This window comes from Saccopteryx bilineata, chromosome 1 (genome assembly GCF_036850765.1).
Source record: "Saccopteryx bilineata isolate mSacBil1 chromosome 1, mSacBil1_pri_phased_curated, whole genome shotgun sequence".
NCBI lineage: Eukaryota > Metazoa > Chordata > Mammalia > Chiroptera > Emballonuridae > Saccopteryx > Saccopteryx bilineata.
The window spans coordinates 158,422,486-158,443,158 of NC_089490.1; the positions used below are offsets into that span (position 1 = coordinate 158,422,486).

The window sequence follows — 20,673 nt, forward strand, 5'->3', positions numbered from 1 at the left end:
GGTCTTTGGCAATTGACATGGAGACTTGGCCTCTCGGGAAACCAGATGTGAGAGCAGGTGCTGAGAGTCCTGAGCAATCGTCTTGAGGATTGAAGGTTATGCCCCAGATTTAAGAGAGCACGAAAAGGGGACAATTAGTGAAAAAGGTGGCATGATGTCATGGGAGAAGGTGCACACACCTCTGACTCATCGAACTCGGGTTTAAAAGTCGTGTCCTCAGGGCCGCAGTGCCATGTCAGTTTGTGATGTTACTCATGAAGGTCTTCAGAGTTAGGCGACTTAGTGGCTCTAAATCTCTGCCACTTGCTAGTGGTGTGACCTGGAGAGTCACCTTGCTAGCTTCTCTCTTAAGGTCTGAGGCTAATAACATTAGCAATGTTAATCCCACAGCAGTTTTCTAGAGATTAGGGGTTACTTATGTACATTTCCTGGCACACATTTCCTTACATCAGGAAGATGTAACACCTCCCTACAATGCCTTCAAGTGCAAGATTGAACTTTTTGGGGGGATATTGACCCCTGTGACCCTGACATCTTCCTATGCTGAAAATATAGCCCTGGGTACAATGACAAACCAAGACTCTGAAGAGACTTAAATTCTGCTTCAGTCCCTCCTCCTTCAGGCAGGTGAGTGCCTTGCCATTCAGGAAGAGTGTCATTTATTTTCTTCCTGAAGACTTCAGAGATTGTACCGCCTTTCATAGAACCCTTTGCAGGCCTGGGCCAAGACGTTCTTATAGCCAATCAAAACTTTTCCTGTTTTAATTTGAGCCCATTTCCTTGTGTTTGTTATTCTTTGACTTTGACTTAGGTAGATCTGGGGGTTGGTGGAGCCCATGATGGCTCATAGCCAGGGCTTCTGCTAGTGTGGTGTAAGACACTCTCATTGACATTGCTCAGACGGTCTGGGGCAGGCGAGGATGCAGGGATTGTCAAGTTGGGAGTCCAGGTCTGGACTAGAGAAAGGGGCAGGGCTTTTGGCTCACAAGTTGTAAGAGGGTTTTGTGATCACACGACTAAGTCCTAGCTTGGGCCTGACCAGGCAGTGGTGCAGTGGATAGAGCACTGGACTGGGATATGGAAGACCCAGGCTTGAGACCCCGAGGTCACCAGCTTGAGCGCGAGCTCATCTGGTTTGAGCAAGGCTCACCAGCTTGAGCCCAGGGTCGCTGGCTTGAGCAAGGGGTCACTGGGTCTGCTGTAGTCCCCTGGTCAAGGCACATATGAGAAATCAATCAATGAACAACTAAGGAACTGCAATGAAGAATTGATGTTTCTCATCTCATCTCTCTCCCTTCCTGTCTGTCCCTATCTGTCCCTCTCTCTGACTCTCTCTGTCTCTCACACACAGGGGAAAAAAAAAAGTCCTAGTTTGGGAAGGATTAACATTCTCTAAGCCAAGAGGACTTCAGGATTCTTCATGGACTGGGGATGTTTGGTGCTGGGGTGATCAGTTTCTTCTTGCATAGAATTTGTGCCAACCTCAGCAGTATGAAGAGGTAATACTTTCTTCAAAGACAGATAAGAAAGTGAGAAAAACTTTGAACTTGGATTCTAATCTGCTTTGGGATCCAAGTTTGCTGTTCAGGAGGTGTGAATCCCGGACCAGATGGCTTACACATTCTCGAGTGTGCTTTCTCATATGTAGATGGGCACCATCAGCCTTGCCAGTCCCCTTGGACTGCTGTGCAAAGCACTTATGTTCCTTTAAAATTTTGTAATTATTTGGAAATAATTGAAATTATTTTGGAATTAAATTGTATTGTTATAATTGTAATTATTTTGGAAATTATAATTATTTTGGAAAGAATTAGCCCCAGGTTGCTGCTGCACAGAACTAAGGGCAGACCTGAGTAGCTCACTTCAGGCTGAAGGTCAAGATAGATCCTGGGTGACTGATACGACATGGTTGAAATATTTCAGCCTGACCTGTGTTGACCACTGTGATTGATGGCTTCTGAACCGATGAGGATGAGAAACCAGTGTCCTTCAGGCACGTTGGTTATGGCCAACACATCAGTCTGGGTGGGTTGTGCTCGGTCAGATACGCAATACGAGTATTTCTTTTTGGCCAGGGCAAGAGGAGGGTGCTGACTCCCGATGGGCTAGGCACTGCCCAGTCAGGCTGTGCAGGGGGTCAACTATCGGGCTGTGGTTTCACATGATTATATCTTCTTAATAAACTTAAAAAAAAATAGTTCTAGAGACGCAGTAAAATCGAAAGGAAGTTACAGAGATTTCCTACATACGCCTTGCCCCCACACCTACACAGATTCCCCTCTGTTGACGTCCCCACCAGAGTGGCACATTTGTTACAATAGGAACCTGGTACGTTTGTTACAATAGGAACCTACCTACATTAACAGCATAATCACCCAAGTCCACAGTTTACAATAGGGTTATACTCTTGGTGTTGTACATTCTGTGAGTTTGGAGAATTACGTGATGACATGTAGCCACCATTATCATATCATACAGGAGTATTTTCATTGCCCTAAAAATCCTGTGCTTCCTCTCGCATCCCTCCTTCCCTCAGACCCTGGCAATCACTGATCTTTCTATTGTAGCCATAGTTTTGCCTTTTCCAGAATGTCATATACTGGTAGTTAGAATCACAGAATATCTGGCCTTTTCAGTTTGGCTTCTTTTACTTAGTAATATATGTATAAGGTTCTTCCATGTCTTTTCATGGCTTAAAGAGCATATATTTAAGCACGGAGTAATATTCCATTGTCTGGATGTACCACAGTTTATCGATTCACCCACTGAAGGACATCTTGGCTGCTTCTAAGTTTGAGCAATTATTGCAACTATTATGAATAAAGCTGCTCTAAACATCCATGTGCAAATTTTTATGGGGACATAGTTTTCAACTTCTTTGGGCAAATACCAAGAAGCACGATTGCTGGAGTGCATGGTCAGAGTATGTTTAGTTTTGTAAGAAACTACACAACTGTCTCCCAGAGTTTGCACTAGAATGAACAGTGTTCCTGTTGCCTCACATCCTCGTTAAGTGTTTACATCCTCTTGGCCCCTCAAGTTCAAACGAGCCACATTTCATTGTACTGTTCGCTGTAGCTGCACAGCTTTAAAAGCACTCTGGCGGGCTAATCCCTTTCTATCTTCTCCCCACCCAAGACTTTGATCTGACCTCAGACCATGGTTTCTAATCCCCTCCTCTCTCTCTGCTCCTGGGCTCTGCCTTTCAGAGAGGGCTTATTGCCTTCACTCTCCTCTTCAGGAAATGATGCACCTATTACGTGCACATGGAGTTTCTTAGAGTGCACCAGCCGGATCGCTTGAATTTTACTGACATCTTATTTCTACTCAACTGTTCTCTCTTACACTCTTACCTGGTGTTTCAGGAAGTCCCTGGAGGGTCTCCTGTTGGCTTATAGGCACTAGCACTGTTTGGTTGAAAATGCTGCCAGGGTCAGGGGGACACGTACTGAATGGCACCTCCATCCCCTTCATTGTGGTTGCCCAGAGCCACGTGGTACACCTGCAGACATCCTGCTCTGAGTTCACATTCCCACCAACCAGTGTGATAGCACTGATTATGCTCCTGGTATCCAAGTAACCTTTGGGATGCCAGCACTCACACTTCCATCAGAAGGATCAAGTCCCTGGGGACAGATGCCATATGTCACTCCATTTTTTCCTATCCCACGTACTTGTTTCACAAAACTGCCTCATGAAGCCCTCGCCTGAAAATTAGTTTATACAAACAGAAGCTGGGGGTCATGTAGACATAGCAGATCCTGAATTTGGGTGTGTTATTTACTTAACCTGTGTGCATATTGTGCCTGTTTATCTCTATGACTGGAGTGTATGCTCTTCAGGGGCAAGATGCCCTTGCCTCATTTTCACAGCTTGTCGCAGATCTGTCATTGCTCCCTCTGATAGCCTGGCCATTTCTGTATTCTCCTGCTTACTTCCACATGCCAGCATCTGCACCTTTGTGCCGAGACTCTGGCCCCTGAGTCCACTCTGCCTTGCGCAGAACTGACTGAAGTGCTGGCAATGATGACTGTAGGAAGTGGTGTGTGAATGCCCTGGTCCTCCTTTCCTGGGAGGTGTAGCTAGCTCTATGGAATTACTCTGCAGTTGCTCAAGTGATGATATTCAATAACCCCTCCTTTGGCTGTCTTTCTCTCCATGTCACACACTCCCCACTCTTCTAGGGGGTTTCCTCTCAAGCTGCTTCCTCTGGAGTCCTTATGGAGGGTCTTGGGAAATTTAGGCACCTGCCCATTACATAGCAGAGCAGTGGCACACAGGACATGCTTAGAAGATATTTGTTGAAAAATGCATGGATCCTTCTAAAATATTCTTATTAGTCTCTTAGATGAAACAGGCTGGATATTCTTTTCTCCATTGGTCTTGTCCCAAATTCTGGCTGTCCTGTGGATTTGGGCTTGTGCTCTGCCCATGGTAGCCTGTTCCCTGACAAAGGGACGTACCCTGCTCCTTCCCTTGTCCTCATAGCATCTCTTTCCTGTCTCCTGATACTTGTTTTTTTTTCAAAGGGATGACTCTTTGAAGCTATAGACTGTGTGCATGCATCTTCCGTTCTACCGCCTAGCACAGTGTGAAGAAATGAACACAGACTTTGCTTCCATTTAAAAATATTTGACTTCGCATATATATTTTAACATTGCCAACTCTATCCTTTTGTCCCCAATTTCTTGTCTCAGAATGTCCTCTTAAATGTCCCCCCCCCCCAAATCTTTTGTTAGAAGGGAGATAGATATCTTTCTGTGAGTATGGTCTCAGAATGAGAGCAAAGCTCAGTCTAAAACAGTGGTTCTCAACCCAGGCTGAATGTTAGAGAAATCCTTAGAAACTCAAAAATGCCCATTCCAGGCCTCCCACAGACCAACTAAGTGGCATCTCTGAGCATAGGGCCTGGATTTAGGCTTTCTTAAAGCCTTCCCAGGGGATCTTAATGTGGAACTAAGGCTGACACCACTGAACTGGAGATAGGACTTCCATTGCTCCCATCAGGTATTCCTGCTTTAGACTGGTGGGGGTAAAGCCAACAGTGTTCTGTGGGATCAAAAGGACTCATGGATAGAGAGCAGAATGACAGCTGTCAGGAAGGGATGGGGGACTCACTAGAAGGGGTGGAGAGATTGAGCAAAAAAGGACAAAAAAATAAACAACTCATAGACACAGAAAACAATGTGGTGCCTGACCAGTGGTGGTGCAGTGAATAGAGCATCGGACTGGGATGCGGAAGGACCCAGGTTCAAGACCCCGAGGTTGCCAGCTTGAGCGTGGGCTCATCTGGCTTGAGCCAAAAAAAAAAAAAAAGCTCACCAGCTTGGACCCAAGGTCGCTGGCTCGAGCAAGGGGTTACTTGGTCTGCTGAAGGCCCGCAGTCAAGGCACATGTGAGAAAGCAATCAATGAACAACTAAGGAGTCCCAATGAAAAACTGATGATTGATACTTCTCATCTCTCTCCGTTCCTGTCTGTCTGTCCCTATCTATCCCTCTCTCTGTCCCTGTAAAATAAAAATAATAATAATAATAAAAAAACAAAAAAATCCCCAATGTGGTGATTGCGGGGTGGGGGGATGGGGATGGACAGAGACTTGACTTGGGGGTGAACACACAATGCAGTGTACAGTAGAGGTGTTGTAAAATTGTGCATCTGAGACCTGTATAATTTGGTTAACCAGTGTCACCCCAATGAATTCAGATTTTAAAAAATGACCAATTTTGCTGAGATTCAGGGTGACCTAAAGATTCCTAGAATTCTTATAGTCCATATGAGTGTCAACAAAACTGTCATCAGAACTGCACCGCCAAGAACACCTCCCAGATTGGGCAGCAGGAGTGTCATTCCTCTTGAATTCTTCTGCAGCAGAGAAAGATGGCTGTGTGATGAGTTCCTGTGGAACTGAGGCCTTCTGCCCAGAAAGTTCGGCCTGCATCTTTGGGTGGGAGCAGACTGCTCCCCAACCTGGGCCTTTGCCTGCCTCTCTGTTCCAGTGCCTTCAGGTCACCCATTCTCCAGTTCTGCTTCCTCTCAGTTTCCCCTTTGGCCCTACTTCTCTCCTGCTGTTTCTCACTGTCCCCTCTGCTTTTTCTGCTCAGCTGTGCCTGGGAACCATGCTGCAGCCGCCTCCTCTCACAGCTTCATCTACAGAGTTTGGGCCACTTTCCTGGGAGCCAGTGTGGGAGGAGAAACGGCCTGGAGAGAGGGGGCTTCTAGGAGAGAGTGCTCACAGCCGGGGTTTGAGGTCTGGGTCTCATACCCGGATGTTTATGCAAACTGAGCCTTTGTGCTTCAGTTCCCCTGTCAATAAACCCAAACGTCTTTAAGGGAGGTTTCTGGGAACGGGAGCAGGCGTTGCTTGCGTGGGTCTCAGCTTGGTGGGTGCCGTCCTGGGGGTGAGGCATGTGAGCCAGCCTGCGTCTCACATGTCCCTCTGCTGTCTCTGCAGGACTGCAATGTGCCGGTCCTAGTTGCTGCCTGAGAGGATGTCTGGGGTGTCCGAGCCCCTGAGCCGAGTGAAGGTGGGCACGTTGCGTGGGCCGGAAGGCCCTCCAGAGCCCGTGGTGGTGCCAGCAGATGTGGAAAAGGAAGATGTGCGGATCCTCAAGGTCTGCTTCTACAGCAACAGCTTCAACCCCGGGAAGAACTTCAAACTGGTTAAATGCACTGTGCAGACTGAGATCCGGGTGAGTGTGGCTGGCGGTGCCTGCTCTGTCTGTCTGTCTGTCTTCCTTCTTGGGAAGCTGAGTGGTCTTCCTTCAGCCTAGCAGGGTCCCCTTAGCCACCCCTGGGCTGAGGGCACCCAGGGGAAAGTTCTCAGCCTGCAGAGCCAGGCCTTCACTCAAGGGGTCTGCAGCCCACTTCGCTAGCCCGGGGCACAGATTTCATAGCTTTTGTTATGAAACCCCAGATCATTTGCTTTGTCTTTGATTCAACTTATTTCAACTCATTAAACATATATGACATTTGAATCTCTGCAAGAAACGTAAGAGCCCCTAGCAGCAAAGAGTTTACACTCCAATGGAATTGGAATTAGAGAGATACACAAGTGATGGAATTGAAAATAGAACAAAAATGGTATAAGATGTGCTAGGTGCTTAGATACCAGAGCTGGTGGGGGACATTTAGAGGGTGGTGATGAACTAGAGATGCCCTAGAACAGGGGAATGGTTGGCACGCCCTTTCTGGGGCAATACTTCAACTGGCTCAGGGTCACGCGATCTGTTTTGCAAGTCCAGCTGCTCACTGTCATCAGGCCACCAGGAAGCCAGTTCAGCTTAACCAAACGTATGAACACTTGTCCCAGAAACAGTTCTAATACAGTGACTGATTGATTTGAAGGCCTGCACGTATTGAAGATTTTGGGTGTACAGCCTGGGTCCATTCCTCTACCTACCTTATCTCACTGAGTCTTCCCAATGACCCCATGAGGTAGATACAGTGAGGACAATCCTTCCTACTGCCCAGAGTATTCCTTTCTGATGATGCCAAAGAAGGCCAGATTGGTTCTCAAAGGGTTGTTTGGTGGGATGGTAATTTGAACAAAGGAAGCAGGGGACTTTTGGGAAAACCAAGTCAGAGGAAGCTGGATAAATGACCTCCAATCCTCTCACTGCCAGTCCTTCCCTTATCCTCAAAGTCAGCATCCCCCAAACTCAAAAAAACTCAAAGAGCCTCTGTTCTGGTCGGTGCCGGCGGCACCGTCTGCGGTTCTGTCTGCCTGGCTGCTTTCCGTCGGCTGCGGCACACGCTAGGCTTCAACACAGCAGAGCAGGATGTAATTGATTAGGTCTCTGCCATGGCCAGTTGTCACAGTTGATTACGGTTTGGTTACTCCCTCTGTTTCCTGTAACTGATTTGATTAGTCCCTTATGTGCTCATCTCATGGTTCAGGGTATGTAAGTGCAATTGTGTCCTAAGAGTGAGCCCTCAGGACCTTCTTCCAGGAGGTGTTTTCACATCTTCTTAATGCTCTACTTTTTTTTGAGGCTTCCTTTGGGTGTATCGTCTTTACAGAGAGCTGATGCCATCCACTGTGGGTTTTACTGGTGTAACGTTCAGAAGTTAGCCTGACCTCCAAGTTTGAGGGTGCCTCCCTGCCTTTTTGCTGAAAACCAATGAGTGTCCAGATCAGGGGTCCCCAAACTATGGCCCATGGGCCGCATGCGGCCCCCTGAGGCCATTTATCCGCCCCCGCCGCACTTCCGGAAGGGGCACCTCTTTCATTGGTGGTCAGTGAGAGGAGCATAGTTCCCATTGAAATACTGGTCAGTTTGCTGATTTAAATTTACTTGTTCTTTATTTTAAATATTGTATTTATTCCCGTTTTGTTTTTTTACTTTAAAATAAGATATGTGCAGTGTGCACAGGGATTTGTTCATAGTTTTTTTATAGTCCGGCCCTCCAACGGTCTGAGGGACAGTGAACTGGACCCCTGTGTAAAAAGTTTGGGGACCCCTGGTCCAGATGGTCCAGATCAGGATGTGTTCTGTGGAGTTAGTGAACAGGGACCTGAAGGGCAGGCAGATTTGAAGTGGCAGCTCTGAGAACAGAGGGCTTTCTGCGAGGAGGGAATGGCAAGGACAAAGGCAGGGAGGCGGCAGAACAGTGAGTGGTTGGTTAGGCTGGAGCATGGCTTATATTTAGAAAAGTGTCTAAAGTCGAGATTAGAAAGGTTTAGTTGAAGGCAGGTAGGGAGGGCCTGGAATACTGGGTTGAGGACTTTGGACTTGTTCAAGCATAAGGGAGATACACACAGTTCGTAAGCAGGGGAGAGGCTTTTCTAGAGTTGTCTGATGTCTTGCTAGGTGCGTAAGGGGAAAAAATACAATAGGCTACAGAAAGGGTAAGGTGACCCAAGTTTAAGAGGTATCATCTGGAGGGGTGTGAGAACAGAGAAGGAGAACAAAGGAAGATGTGCGGGCCTTCTAAGAATTCATGCCCAAGCCTTCTGGTTTTTCCTGTTTCCAACCCTGCAGGCAAAATATCACCTGTTTATTGCAAACAGCCATGGCTTAAAGCCACCAACATCTTGAGCCAAATACTGCTTTCTACTTATTTGTTATATAGCCTTAGACCCAACACTTAACCAACTTTGCTTCAGTCCCCTCACCAGAGGGTCATACCCACATGTAGCCTCGTTGTAAGGGTTAGAGATGGTAGATGAGAAGCACCTACAGGTCGCAGGAGTGCAATCATTGAAAGCTATTGATTGTGTGGATATTAGGTCATTGCCCTGCTCAGGAACCTGCAAGGGTTTCTAATTGCCCATAGAATAATGTTCAGCTTGTCTTCTTTTATTGTTTATCTACTTATCTGTCATATTTCCAAATGGAGAAGATGATCAGATTTGTGTTCCAAAGCAGCAGATAGTATCCTGCAAGATGTTAAGATGTGTGTCCTGGAGACGGGGGTTTTATGGTTAAAGAAGTTTCAGAAATGCGTGATTAAACAGTTCTGAATAGATTTCTTTGTGACAAGTCTTATCAGAACTTTAAATATGCTGATATGCCGGGTGAATCACTAAGAAAGGGCCACAGAGGGAGTGTTTTTGTAAGTAAACCATTTCTTAATTGCCCCAGAAATCCTTCTTTAAAAGTTGGACCTCTGGAAAAGCATTTGGGGATCTCTTTTCCCTGAGCTCTGACAGCAGTGCACGAAGGGCAGAGGGGAGGAAAGGCTTGTGGAAGGGGGATGGATTAGGGAGCTGTGGCCCAAGTGCGGGCAGGGAATATGAGGGCCTGAACCAAGGGAGTGGCATTGGGAACAAAGACAAGTCAATAGATCTCAGTGCACCCCAGGAGGCAGAATCAACAGCATTTGATGATTAACTAGACGTAGGCGTGGAGAGAAAGGTAGGAGACAGGATTATTCAAGTTTTTGCTTGGGCGACTGAATGGGTGTTGGTCTCATTCAGTGAGCTAACAAAGAAAGAAAGGGCCTTTCAAGATTTCAGCTTTACACGTGTTGTGTTTATGAAGCGCCCCATGGAGGAACGTGGGCCCGGAGTTCAGGAAGGAGAAAGGACCTGGAGATGAGGATTTAGGAGTTATTACACAATGGATACCATGGGAATGAATAGACGTACTTGCAGAGAAGGAGCAGAGCAAGAGAACAGGAGTTCCAATTAGGAAACCTTGGGAAATTGACTTTTAGGGGCTGGTAGTGAAAGGGGAACAAGTGAAGGAAAATGATGAATCATCCAGAGAAAGATAAAAAGAAACAAAAACCAGGCAGGCGAGAGACAAAGGCAGATGAAACTTTGAGGAAAGAGTGGTTAACTGTGTCAGACACCCAGAAAGGTCAAGTCAGATAAGGCTAAAAATAGGTTCATTGGCTTCAGCACCAGGTGCTATAATGACTTTTTGCTGGACAGTTTCATTGGAGAGATGGAGCAGAAGGCGCTGTGCAGTCAATTAGAGAGTGGAGACAATGGGTATAAGCAACATTTCAGAGAGGTTATTATCATGGCAGGAAGGAAAGAGAGGGCAAGAGGAACAGTGTTACCTGCAGAAGGAAAAGCATATGTGAAGGTCCTGAAGTGAGCAGGCACAGGGAAGGTTTGAAGCTGAAGAATGGCCAAGGTTGGCTATGTCAACCACATTAACGATGTATTTTACCCCATCTCTTGTGGGAAGTCACTGATAAGAGTTTAAGCATATAAATTCCACAAGATTGCAATTTTAAAAGATCTCTTGGGTTACATAGTGGAAAAAAGATTGGAAGAAGGTAAGAATGGGTATGGGGAGGCATTAGTTGGCTATTGCAGTAATCCAGATGAGAGAGGATGATGGTAGCTGAGACTAGGATTGTAGTCATGGTGACGACTGTGTTGATGGTAATGATGGCGTGGTCATAATGATGCTTGTAATGGTGATGGTGGTGTTGAGGAGGATGGTGGTGATGGTGATGGTGGTACTAATGGTGGTAATAATGATCATGATGGCGATAGTGATGATGATGGTGATGATGATGATGATGATAATGAGGACAATGGCAATACTGCTGCTGAAGGTCAAGGTGATAGTGGTGATGACAGCAGCTAGCACTTTTGAAAGCACGCATATGCATTATCCTACAGACTTAAAAAAAAAACCCTATGAAGCAATACTGTTGTTATCTCCATTTTGTATATAAGGGAATAAAGTCCAGAGGAGTTAAGCAAATTGCTAGTAAACGGAGCCTATTTTCAAACCCAGTCAGCCCACCTCCAGAGCCTGCACTCTTAACCACCATGATGTTTGGAGAAAAGTAATTGCAATGCTGAGAATTTTAGGAGATGGAAATGGAAGGTTTTGCTGATAGACAGAAGATGCAGGAACAAAGAAGGAGGTGTCAAGACTGGAAGCCCTGATTCTGGTGGACAGGGTCCCACTCCCTAAAATGAAGAACACTCGAGGAGAGACTAACTGGGGAGTGTGGGGTTCACAAGTTCAGTTTTGGACCTGTCGAGGGCAGTTGAGATGCTCTAACATTTTCATGTGAAAATGTTGAGTAGACTGTTTGGTACACGATTATGGAGGAGAAAACTGGGCTGGATGGAGATAGACATTTGAGTGTTGTCAGCCTCTGCGGGGTGGTTGAAGCCATGGCTGTGGGTGAGATAATTAATAAAAGAATCCTACATAATTTCATCACCCATTCCACAAATATTTGTTGAGTGCCCCCATGCATCTGCTCTATGCATGTTATGACCTGTGGAATATCATCATACCCCAAACACAGATGTACCCCGTTTTCATAGAGCTTGCAGGCCAAGGGCAAGCCTGACATGGACTCACACTAATGAATGAACCTTTACAAGTAGAGGCAAGTACTCTGATAGGAAGAAAGAGGTTCTGTGAGAGTATAGAGTACAAAAGAGCCTGCCTCAAACATCAAGGAACAGCTTTGCTGTCAGGGCCTGTTTGTGGACCCTGCATCCAGTCTTGTAGATCCAGACCCAGCTTTCCTGCCTGAGACTCAGAAAAGCCCCTCCCACCTTCTACTTCCCGACTCACTCTTGCGCTTTCCTTCCCTAGCTGGGCTTTGTCCTTTGATGGGATTTTTCTACTTCTAGCTCCATATCTTCTTTCACCAACCTTCCCATGCTCAAAATGCTGCCAGCCCTTTCAAGCTTGCCAAATACTTGTCCTTACATAAGAACACTCCTGAAGTTCCAGCACCCCTATCTAGCTGTGTCTGATCAAGTAGAAGCAATCAAGAATCACCTTGGCGAGTCCATTGGTAGCACATTTCCAAATCACAGGTACTCCATGCTCTCTTGCTGAATTCGTGTGTTTCTTTTTATTCCCCACTTCTTTCTAGGTGAATATAATAGCCTCGCGAGCTTTGTCTGTGCTGTTAAAAGCTGTGTGAATAAGGGCTGGCCCTTGTGCTTAGGACCCACCAGACATTAAACAGGCGTTGAAGAGAACTGAGCAAAATCTTGCTCTTGATTTTCCATTTTCCTTTTGTTTGATATTCGTTGGAAATTGTGCTTGTTTGGGAGCTCTGAACCTCTGTAGCAAGTGGAGGCTTATATCATTATATATTTCTCTAACATGCTAATTTGCTTGTCTGGGAAAGGGGTTAAGATAACACTTTGTAAACAAGCAGCAAAGAGCCACCCAGACGTGCCCACACAGGGCGTCTCTCAGACTCTCTTTCATATTCTCTCCTCTCTTTCATACTTCTTTCCCCCTTCTCCTTTCTCTTTCTCCTCTTCACTCATTTTCTTATTGGGTAGGTTGGACAGGCTGACCATATCTCCTGGTTTGTCTCTGACAGTCCTAGTTCACACACATTATTCCCGGATGACTAGTAACAGTGCCCCTGACAATGTCAAGAGCATCATTATTCTGGGGGTAAATTATACAGTCACCTACTTTTAGTGCTGTATTTGCTCCTCTCTCTCCCTCGCACTGACTTGCTTGCTCATGATGTTTTCTCTCTTCGGCTAATTTCAGCTGAGCCACTGTCTGCATGGGCCCCTCTCTGCCCACCATCAGACCCTGTGTCTCACAGGGAGGATATATATGTATTTTTAATATTTTTTAGTCTATCTGTCGTTTATTTCTGCTCTGATCTTATTTCCTTTAATTATTTTTATTTATTTATTCATTTTAGAGAAGAGAGAGAGAGAGAAGGGGGGGAGGAGCAGGAAGCATCAACTCCTATATGTTTCTTGACCAGGCAAGCCCAGGGTTTCAAACCTGCAACCTCAGTGTTCCAGGTCGACACTTGATCCACTGCGCCACCACAGGTCAGGGTCACAGGGAGGATATTAGGCAGAGAAGCAGGCACTTGTCTGTGATATGGTGTGGTTCCCAGCATGCAGGGGGGGGGGCACATCTAAGACTCTCTCCCTTGGCCAGCTACAATTATGCTGAAAAGCCATGTTCAAGATCCATTTTTGTTTTGTCTCAAAGCATCACCCCACTCAGAATGCACATTTACATCCCCAGGAGGCACAGAGACTGTGGCATCCTGTGTCCTCCCTGCCAGGATGTGTGTCCTCCCCTCAGATCAAGGCTCCCAGGCTTTAGGGGTGGCCAGTGGGTGCCGCTTGCCTGATGTGTAAGGAGGACAGCGTCCAGTCCCAGATGCAGCCTGATCTGCACACGCTGGCCCTCACTGACTTCCCCAGTCAATTCAGTGGTCACACAATACATTCTGGCATGTTCAGAGAAGTAGATCTCAGATAGTGTGGCCCATCCTACCCTATAGTCTTCAGAGAATTATCCCTGTGAGTTTAGTGTTTAAGCCTATCACTTAGCCGAACACAGGGTGTTATGGTCTGGAATCATATCCACACATTGAAGCCCTAGCCCCCGGTGTGATGGTATTAGGAAGAGGGGGTCCTTTGGAAGATGATTAAGTTTAGATGAGGTCACAAGGGCTCCCATGATGGGATTAGTGTCCTTGTAAGAAGGCGACAAGACCAGAGCCCTCTCCCCGCCACGGTAGGGCACAGCAAGAAGGCAGCCATCTGCAAACGAGGAAGGGGGCCCTCACCGAAAACCAGTGCTGCTGGCACCTTGATCCAGGACTCCACAGCCTTTAGAACTGTGAGAAAGAAATGTTTGTCTTATAGGCCACCCAGCCTCTGGTATTCTGTGACAGCAGCCCGAGCTGAGACACAGGGCCAGCCGCTCCGTGTGGTCAGCAGAGCAGTCTCCAGACCACAGTCCCTCCGATCAGGTTCTTTGTCTCCAGAACAATCCCTGCTTCCCCCCTTTGGATGCTGTGAGGTGCAAGACCACAAGGTGGAGGCGCAAGAGGAGGAAGGCATGAGTGTCTGTCCTGGGAAGTTGCTGTTTCTAAAAGAAAGGTTACCCTAAAGAGAGCAAGCAGAACCAGACCAGGCCAGCCCCCATGTGTGAGAACAGTCCCTAAAAACCTGAAAGCCAAGGGTTCAGCCAGGAAACCACAAACTGATGCCGCAGAGACGCTCACAATGATATAAAAAGAGTATATTCACCAGGGCCTTCTCTTTTCTCCTCCCCATTTCCTGTGTGTGCTCACCGGGCGCGCACCTACCCACAGAGGGCCGGCCGCAGAGCGGGCTCGAGGCAAGCACACCAAAGCCCGGGCCGCCCCCCATTTATCTGTGACTGCATTCATTATATCAACAAATTAGCAGCCAGGTGCCTGTAGTTACATTTCTATTTTTAATCTGGTAGTTGCATTGCTGAATGTCTTGGTTAGATAGAGGCTTTTATCACAGCAAAATGAATGCTCTCAGAGTGGGATACGTTATGCTAACTTCTATTGTTTTGTTCATCAATCAGTGTCTTCAAAAATTATCTCTTAGGTGTGTTGAGAACTTGGAACCATGTGAGCTTTTGTACTTGGTTCCTCTGGTTGTTGAAACAAATTACCAAAAAAGTGGTGGCTCGAAACTAAGGAAACGTATTCTCCCACAGTTCTGGGGGCTGGAAGTCCCATAGTGAGAGGTGGGAAGTCTGTGCTCCTTCCAAATGCACGGGGCGGGTGGTGGCGGGGTGGGGGTGCTGTCTGCTTGCCTCCGCCGGCAGCTGCTGGCTCCAGGCCTCCTTGGCTTGTGGCTGCATAACTCCAGTCTCGGCCTCTGTCTTCACATCCCCTTCTCTTCTCCCTAAGGACACGTCATTAGAGTTAGGAGTCACCCAGATAGTCCAGAATGATCTCATCTTGAGATCCTTAACTTAATTATATTTACAAAGACCTTTTTGTCAAATGAGGTCACATGACAGGTTCTAGCAGTTAGGGCATGGACATACCTTTTGGGGGCCACCATTCAGCCAACTCTAGCCATCAATTAGGATGTGTCTGTCGCTGGTACCCCCATTCAGCTGTATATAGCTCTGTGTATGTAAGATGCAGGTGAGTGTGAGCAATTGCACACACATGCACACCAACGCTGAAGCTCAAGGCTAAGTGTCAGGAAATAACCACAGAACAGGCTGATGAAATTCTCATTTCCCCATTGCTGCCCAGGATTCTCAGTTGCCAGGCAGTCTGTGGTCTGCTTGTACCCTGGCATGATGTTTTTTGTGATGCTGTCAGGCTAATGTGATGCCATAGGCTGCTCTCTTGCACTTCTCAGGTGATCTCATCTAGTCACGTAGCTGGAACTTCTATTTTTAACCAGTGGTGCCCAGATTTGTAATGGTGGCTCCAATATCCTCCCACAACCCCACCTCACATATCTTCCTGCCTCCTTGCTATCATCATGAGATGTCTGACTTCCATGTGAAGACTTAAACCATAATCCTCTCCCAAACTTCTACTTCTCTTGCAGTCTCCCCTAGCTCCATCTATTGCAGCTCTGTTCTCTCACTTAATTGTGTCTCAGGCTATGGATCTCAGAGTCATTCTGGGATTCATTTTCTCTCCTACTCTGTGTTTAATTTATCAGAAAATCCTGTCAACTCTACCATCAAAATATAGCCGGATTCTGACCACTTCCGTCTCACCATCTCCACTGCCTCTACCCTGGTCCAGGCCATCAATGTCTCTTACCTATCGCCTCCTGCTTCTGCCCTTACCCCATATGATTCATTCTACAGGGAGCAGCCATGGTGAATTTTCAAAACACAGGTCAGCTAGAGGAAATATATTTGAGGTAGAGCTTAGATCATATCACTGCTCTACTTTAAACTCTCCAATGGTCTTGTCTCCCTCAAAATAACAGCCAAAGTCCTTGCCCTGGCCTACAACTGGGGTCAGCAAGCAGTGCAGGCCAAATACGGCCCACCACCCATTGCTGTAAATAGGCTTTGACTGGAACGTAGCCGTACTCACTTGTGTACATGTTGTCTACACCTGCTTTCGAGCTACAGCAGCAGAGCTGGGAAGTTGTGACAGAAGCCATATGGCCCACAAAACCTGAAATACTTTCTACCTGGCCCTTTACAGAAACAAGCCTGGCCTAGCTTCCCCTCCCGTCCTCTCCTTCCCAGCTCCACTGCCTCGCCACGGTTGCTCGAGGGCGGGCGCCAGGCGCACTGGGCCTCCCAGGCGCCTACCTTGCGGCTGCTGTGCTCTCTGGTCCCTTTGCCTGGAAGACTCTTTCCCCACAATGCCACCCCTCTCCCCTTTACTTACTTGGGGGATCTAGGCACATGTCTCTTATCAGAGAGGACTTTGTTGGCCACCTCATGTAAAATAGCAGCTCCTGTCAATCCGGTGCCTTGACCTGTTTTGTGTGTCTTCTTAGCACTTCTCAGAACCTGAGATATTATTATGCTTATTTGTTTCCGGTTTAACCAACTGCCCCAACAGAAAATAAGCTCCACGAGAGGAGGCCTTTACTTTTGTTTCTCCAATCTGTGGAATTCATTAATGAGTGACTGTTTAATGGTGGATGAATGGATGGATTTTAGTTATAAAGCCAACAGAGGCTGGCTAGAATTCCATATCTCAATTTTAGATTCCAGTGGAGGGGAAAAGAGTTTCTGATCGACCTGGTGTGTGTGTGCGGGGTGGAATCTTAGGTCTGTGGCAGCAAATGCCCAAGAGGTGCTGTGACTAAGGGAAGGCAGACGGGTTAATGGAGTAAACACCACATTGATGTTCCCAGATGAGGCAGATGATCTGACTTGCCAGAGAGTGTTTAGAATACTGGGTTTCCAAGTCCCATCCCAAATTCACTGAATCAGAGTCTCAGAGGTGCTGGGACCCATCACTGCCTCAAAGGCCCACTTCTGCCTGCAGGGCATCAGCTAGCTCACACTCTCTGGGAAAGGATTATCAGCAGTCTGGGGATGGTGGGAGGCCCCGGGGATGAGCTCATTGTTTCAGAGTCTGAGAACTCACAGGGTACTGAGTCTGAAAGGGTCTATGAAAGGCTACAAAAGAGGGCTGGGTGGAATAGAGGGAAGAGAGAGTCTGTAGATGGGCATTTTGTTGTTTGGAGCTGGTGTCATGGTGTTCCCATTTTTGCTATTCTAGCGTATGTCAGTCTCTAAGCAGATGTGGCTTCCTGGAGAGTGGGGTCCATGTCTTGCTCATAGATGTTGGTAGAATGAATGAATGAACTGATGCCTAGAGAGTACTCAAATGAGACCAGTAACCTCCTAGACCACTTGATATAAAGACCAAATAGGAAGTTGACTAGAGGGAAGATTAGCATTCATAAATGATAAAAGTGTAGGAGGGTTAATTGAATTTTAGCTGGTTTAAAATAGAATTCCCTCTATATCCTTGAACAAGTCACCTGATCTGCCTAGGTTTCAATTTCTTTGTTTAAAAACAGAGTCAATTTAAGTGATCTCTAAATTTACTTAAGGCTCTAAAATTCCAGAGTAAGTTCTATGAACTTAATAAACATTTGAATATTTGAGTAACTATAGTATTCTAGATTTATTTTTATGGTTATGCCAGGAAGATCTGCTTCCATAGCTGAGCTTCTAGGCTCTGGAAGGCAAAATATCTGTACAACTTAGTTTTCAAGACCCAAGGGAGTTTTGGCTGTTCTTTTGCTCTCTGGCCCTGTGACATTTATTGTCTAGTCAGCATTTTCATTTCAAAGCTGTATATTTTACAAGGAATTTTTTCACTTCTTAAAAGCTGAGCTTATCAGAGGATGTGAGATCCCCACTTGGTAGCACATGAGCCAAGCATGTAGGCACAAGCTATAGCATTTGTCTAGAGTTGGAAGATAATATCTGCTACTCTTATTTCACTATGAATTTTTTATACATAATCTGCAAAACCAAGCTAAACTTAAACGTTTATTTTTGAAGAGATTTTTTAAATTATAAAATGAATATATCAATGGCATACAGTACAGACCAATAGTGCGCATGAATGTACATGCAAAAATCCTTAACAAAATATTAGCAAATCAAATCCAACAATATATAAAATGATTTCATTTTAGGAAGAAATAGCCCTCACAGACACAAATAACAGTGTGGTGATTACCAGAGGGAAAGGGGCATGGAGGAGGTAGGAGAGGGTGAGAGGGATATAAAGCCAGTGGCTGCCATTGTGGCCATGCAGGTTCCCATTGGGCAGATGGTAAAGGCACTGTGGAGCCAGAAAATGGTGGGCTGTTCTGTTTATTAAAGTCTCATAAGGGTGGATGGGCCAACAGGCAGGGAAGACTGCTTCCCTCCCTCTCTCTGGACTCTTCCAGACTCACAGCCACCTCCACCCCCAGCCTCAGTGCTCCCCAGCCAACAGGCCAGTCCAGCAGAGCTCCCAAGCCCCTCAGCACTCTGGAGTCACAACCCAGACTCCCAAGCCAAAACAGCCTGGGCAGAAATACCCACTCTCCGGCAAACAACAGCAATTTGCAATCTGCTGCCCTGCGCTGCCCCACATCAATGCAAAATACTACCAGCAAACCTAAACACACTTGTTTACCCGACAGGGGGACAAATGGTAATTAATGGAGACTTGACTTGGGATGGTGAACACACAATACAATATACAGATGATATAGAATTGTACACCTGAAGCCTATATTGTTTTATTAACCAATGTCACCCCAGTAAATTCAATTAAAAATGAATACATGTTCATTCAATAATAATAATAATAATAATAATGCATTTTCTTTAGCACTAATTTAGACAAAGCCATATGTTGAACTCCTTACTTGTATCATCTCATTTAATCACCAAACGAATACTACAGAAGAAGAATATGTTTACATTTTACAGATGACCAATCAGAGAAGTTAAAAGTTGCAAAGTACATCAGACACAAACAGTTTCTGACTCTGAGGTCTTTCTCTTAACTACTACGTTATGTGCAAAGGTTCAAACCCAGGAAACCCAGGAGAATAAAATCTACCTGTGTATAGTGCACAAACCCAAGGCAACACCATTCACATTTTGATGTATTTCATTCCGAATTTGTTTGCATCTGCTTCTATCACTGTCATATTTTGTGTATGATTTCCTAACCTATAGATCCCATTTATTATAATGCAAACAAGAGTTCCAAGAGTTGAGTGACGCATGGAGACACTTTTAGAAGGTGGAAGGGAGCCAGTGTCATGTGCTTGTAATTTAATATCTACATTTTTAAATTTATACCATGTGTGATCTAATCCCACCCAAACTCCTATAACTGAAAAGGCGTTTCTCCCATTTTACAGTTGAGGAAATGAAGATTAGGTGCCCAGATCCTGCAGATGCCAAAACTTGTGGTGGTGTTAATCACCACAGTTCTGATCTTATGAACATTAAAATATATATATTTTTAAATTGATTTTTTATAGAGGGAGGGAGCAGGAGAGAGAGAAACATTGATTGGGAGGGAGCAGGAGAGAGAGAAACATTGATTGCTTGTTCCACTTATCCACACATTTATTGGTTCATTCTTATATGTGCCCTGACTGGGGATCAAACCCACAACCTTGGCATATCAGGATGATGCTCTCACCAACTGATCTAACTGGCTAGGGCACTCTTGTGAAAATTTTTGATGGTAGGTCATTATCCTTCATAACCCCAACTTGTTATCGAGGGAGCCACTATTCATTTCCTCAAAAAGTTAAGGACCTTCTCTGTGCCAGGCACTAGGCTTGGAATTGAGGGCGATATTGTATGTGAGGTTTGGCTTCTGACCCTGCTTTGACAGGTCAGGAAGGGAAACATGGACAATTGTCTTAGTTCTAATTGGTAAACGTCTATATTAGTTATCTATGAAGTACCACAAATGGAATGACTCAAAACAACAGAAACTCATTCTCTTGCAGTTCTGGAGGCCAGAAGTCCAAGATCAAGGTATCCGTAAGGCTATGCGCCCTCTGAAACCCGTTAGAGAAGGATGCTTCCTTACCTTTTACTAGCTGCCAGCAAACTTGCGATCTTCCGCATTCCTTGGCTTTTGGATGCAGTACTCAGTCCTACATCTTCACATGACATCATCCCTGTGTGCATGTCTCTGTGTTCAATTTCCCCCTTTTTCTAAGGACACCAGTCATAGTAGATTGGGACCACTCCAGTGACCTCATTGTAATTTGGTTAGTTTGTAAAGACTATATTTCCAAATAAGGTCACATTGTAAGGTACTGGCCATCAGGACTCCAACATATCTTTTTTGGAGGGACACAATTTAACCCATAATAGAAGCTTACTAGATGTGTGTAAAGGTCTTTGAGAATGCAGAAGAGGAAGCAAACACTTCAAGAAGAGCCAGGAGGGCCTCCCAGGGGCCCTCACAGTGCTGATTGGGTTTTAAGGAATAA

At 45.9% G+C, this 20,673-nt stretch overlaps 1 protein-coding gene across 6 annotated transcripts in view; it reads left to right on the top strand.

The window, feature by feature from the left end:
- Positions 1–20,673, top strand: part of PTK2B (protein tyrosine kinase 2 beta) — a 128,947-nt gene that overhangs the window by 62,844 nt on the left and 45,430 nt on the right. For 5 of the 6 annotated variants that reach the window (XM_066278563.1, XM_066278568.1, XM_066278569.1 and 2 more), the window contains exon 2: positions 6,454–6,691. In XM_066278563.1, the coding sequence (XP_066134660.1) occupies positions 6,491–6,691 (201 nt within the window). In that variant the 5' untranslated portion in view covers positions 6,454–6,490. Of the gene's footprint in view, positions 1–449; positions 628–6,453; positions 6,692–20,673 lie in introns of those variants that run through there. The other variant, XM_066278564.1, reaches the window with a different exon arrangement.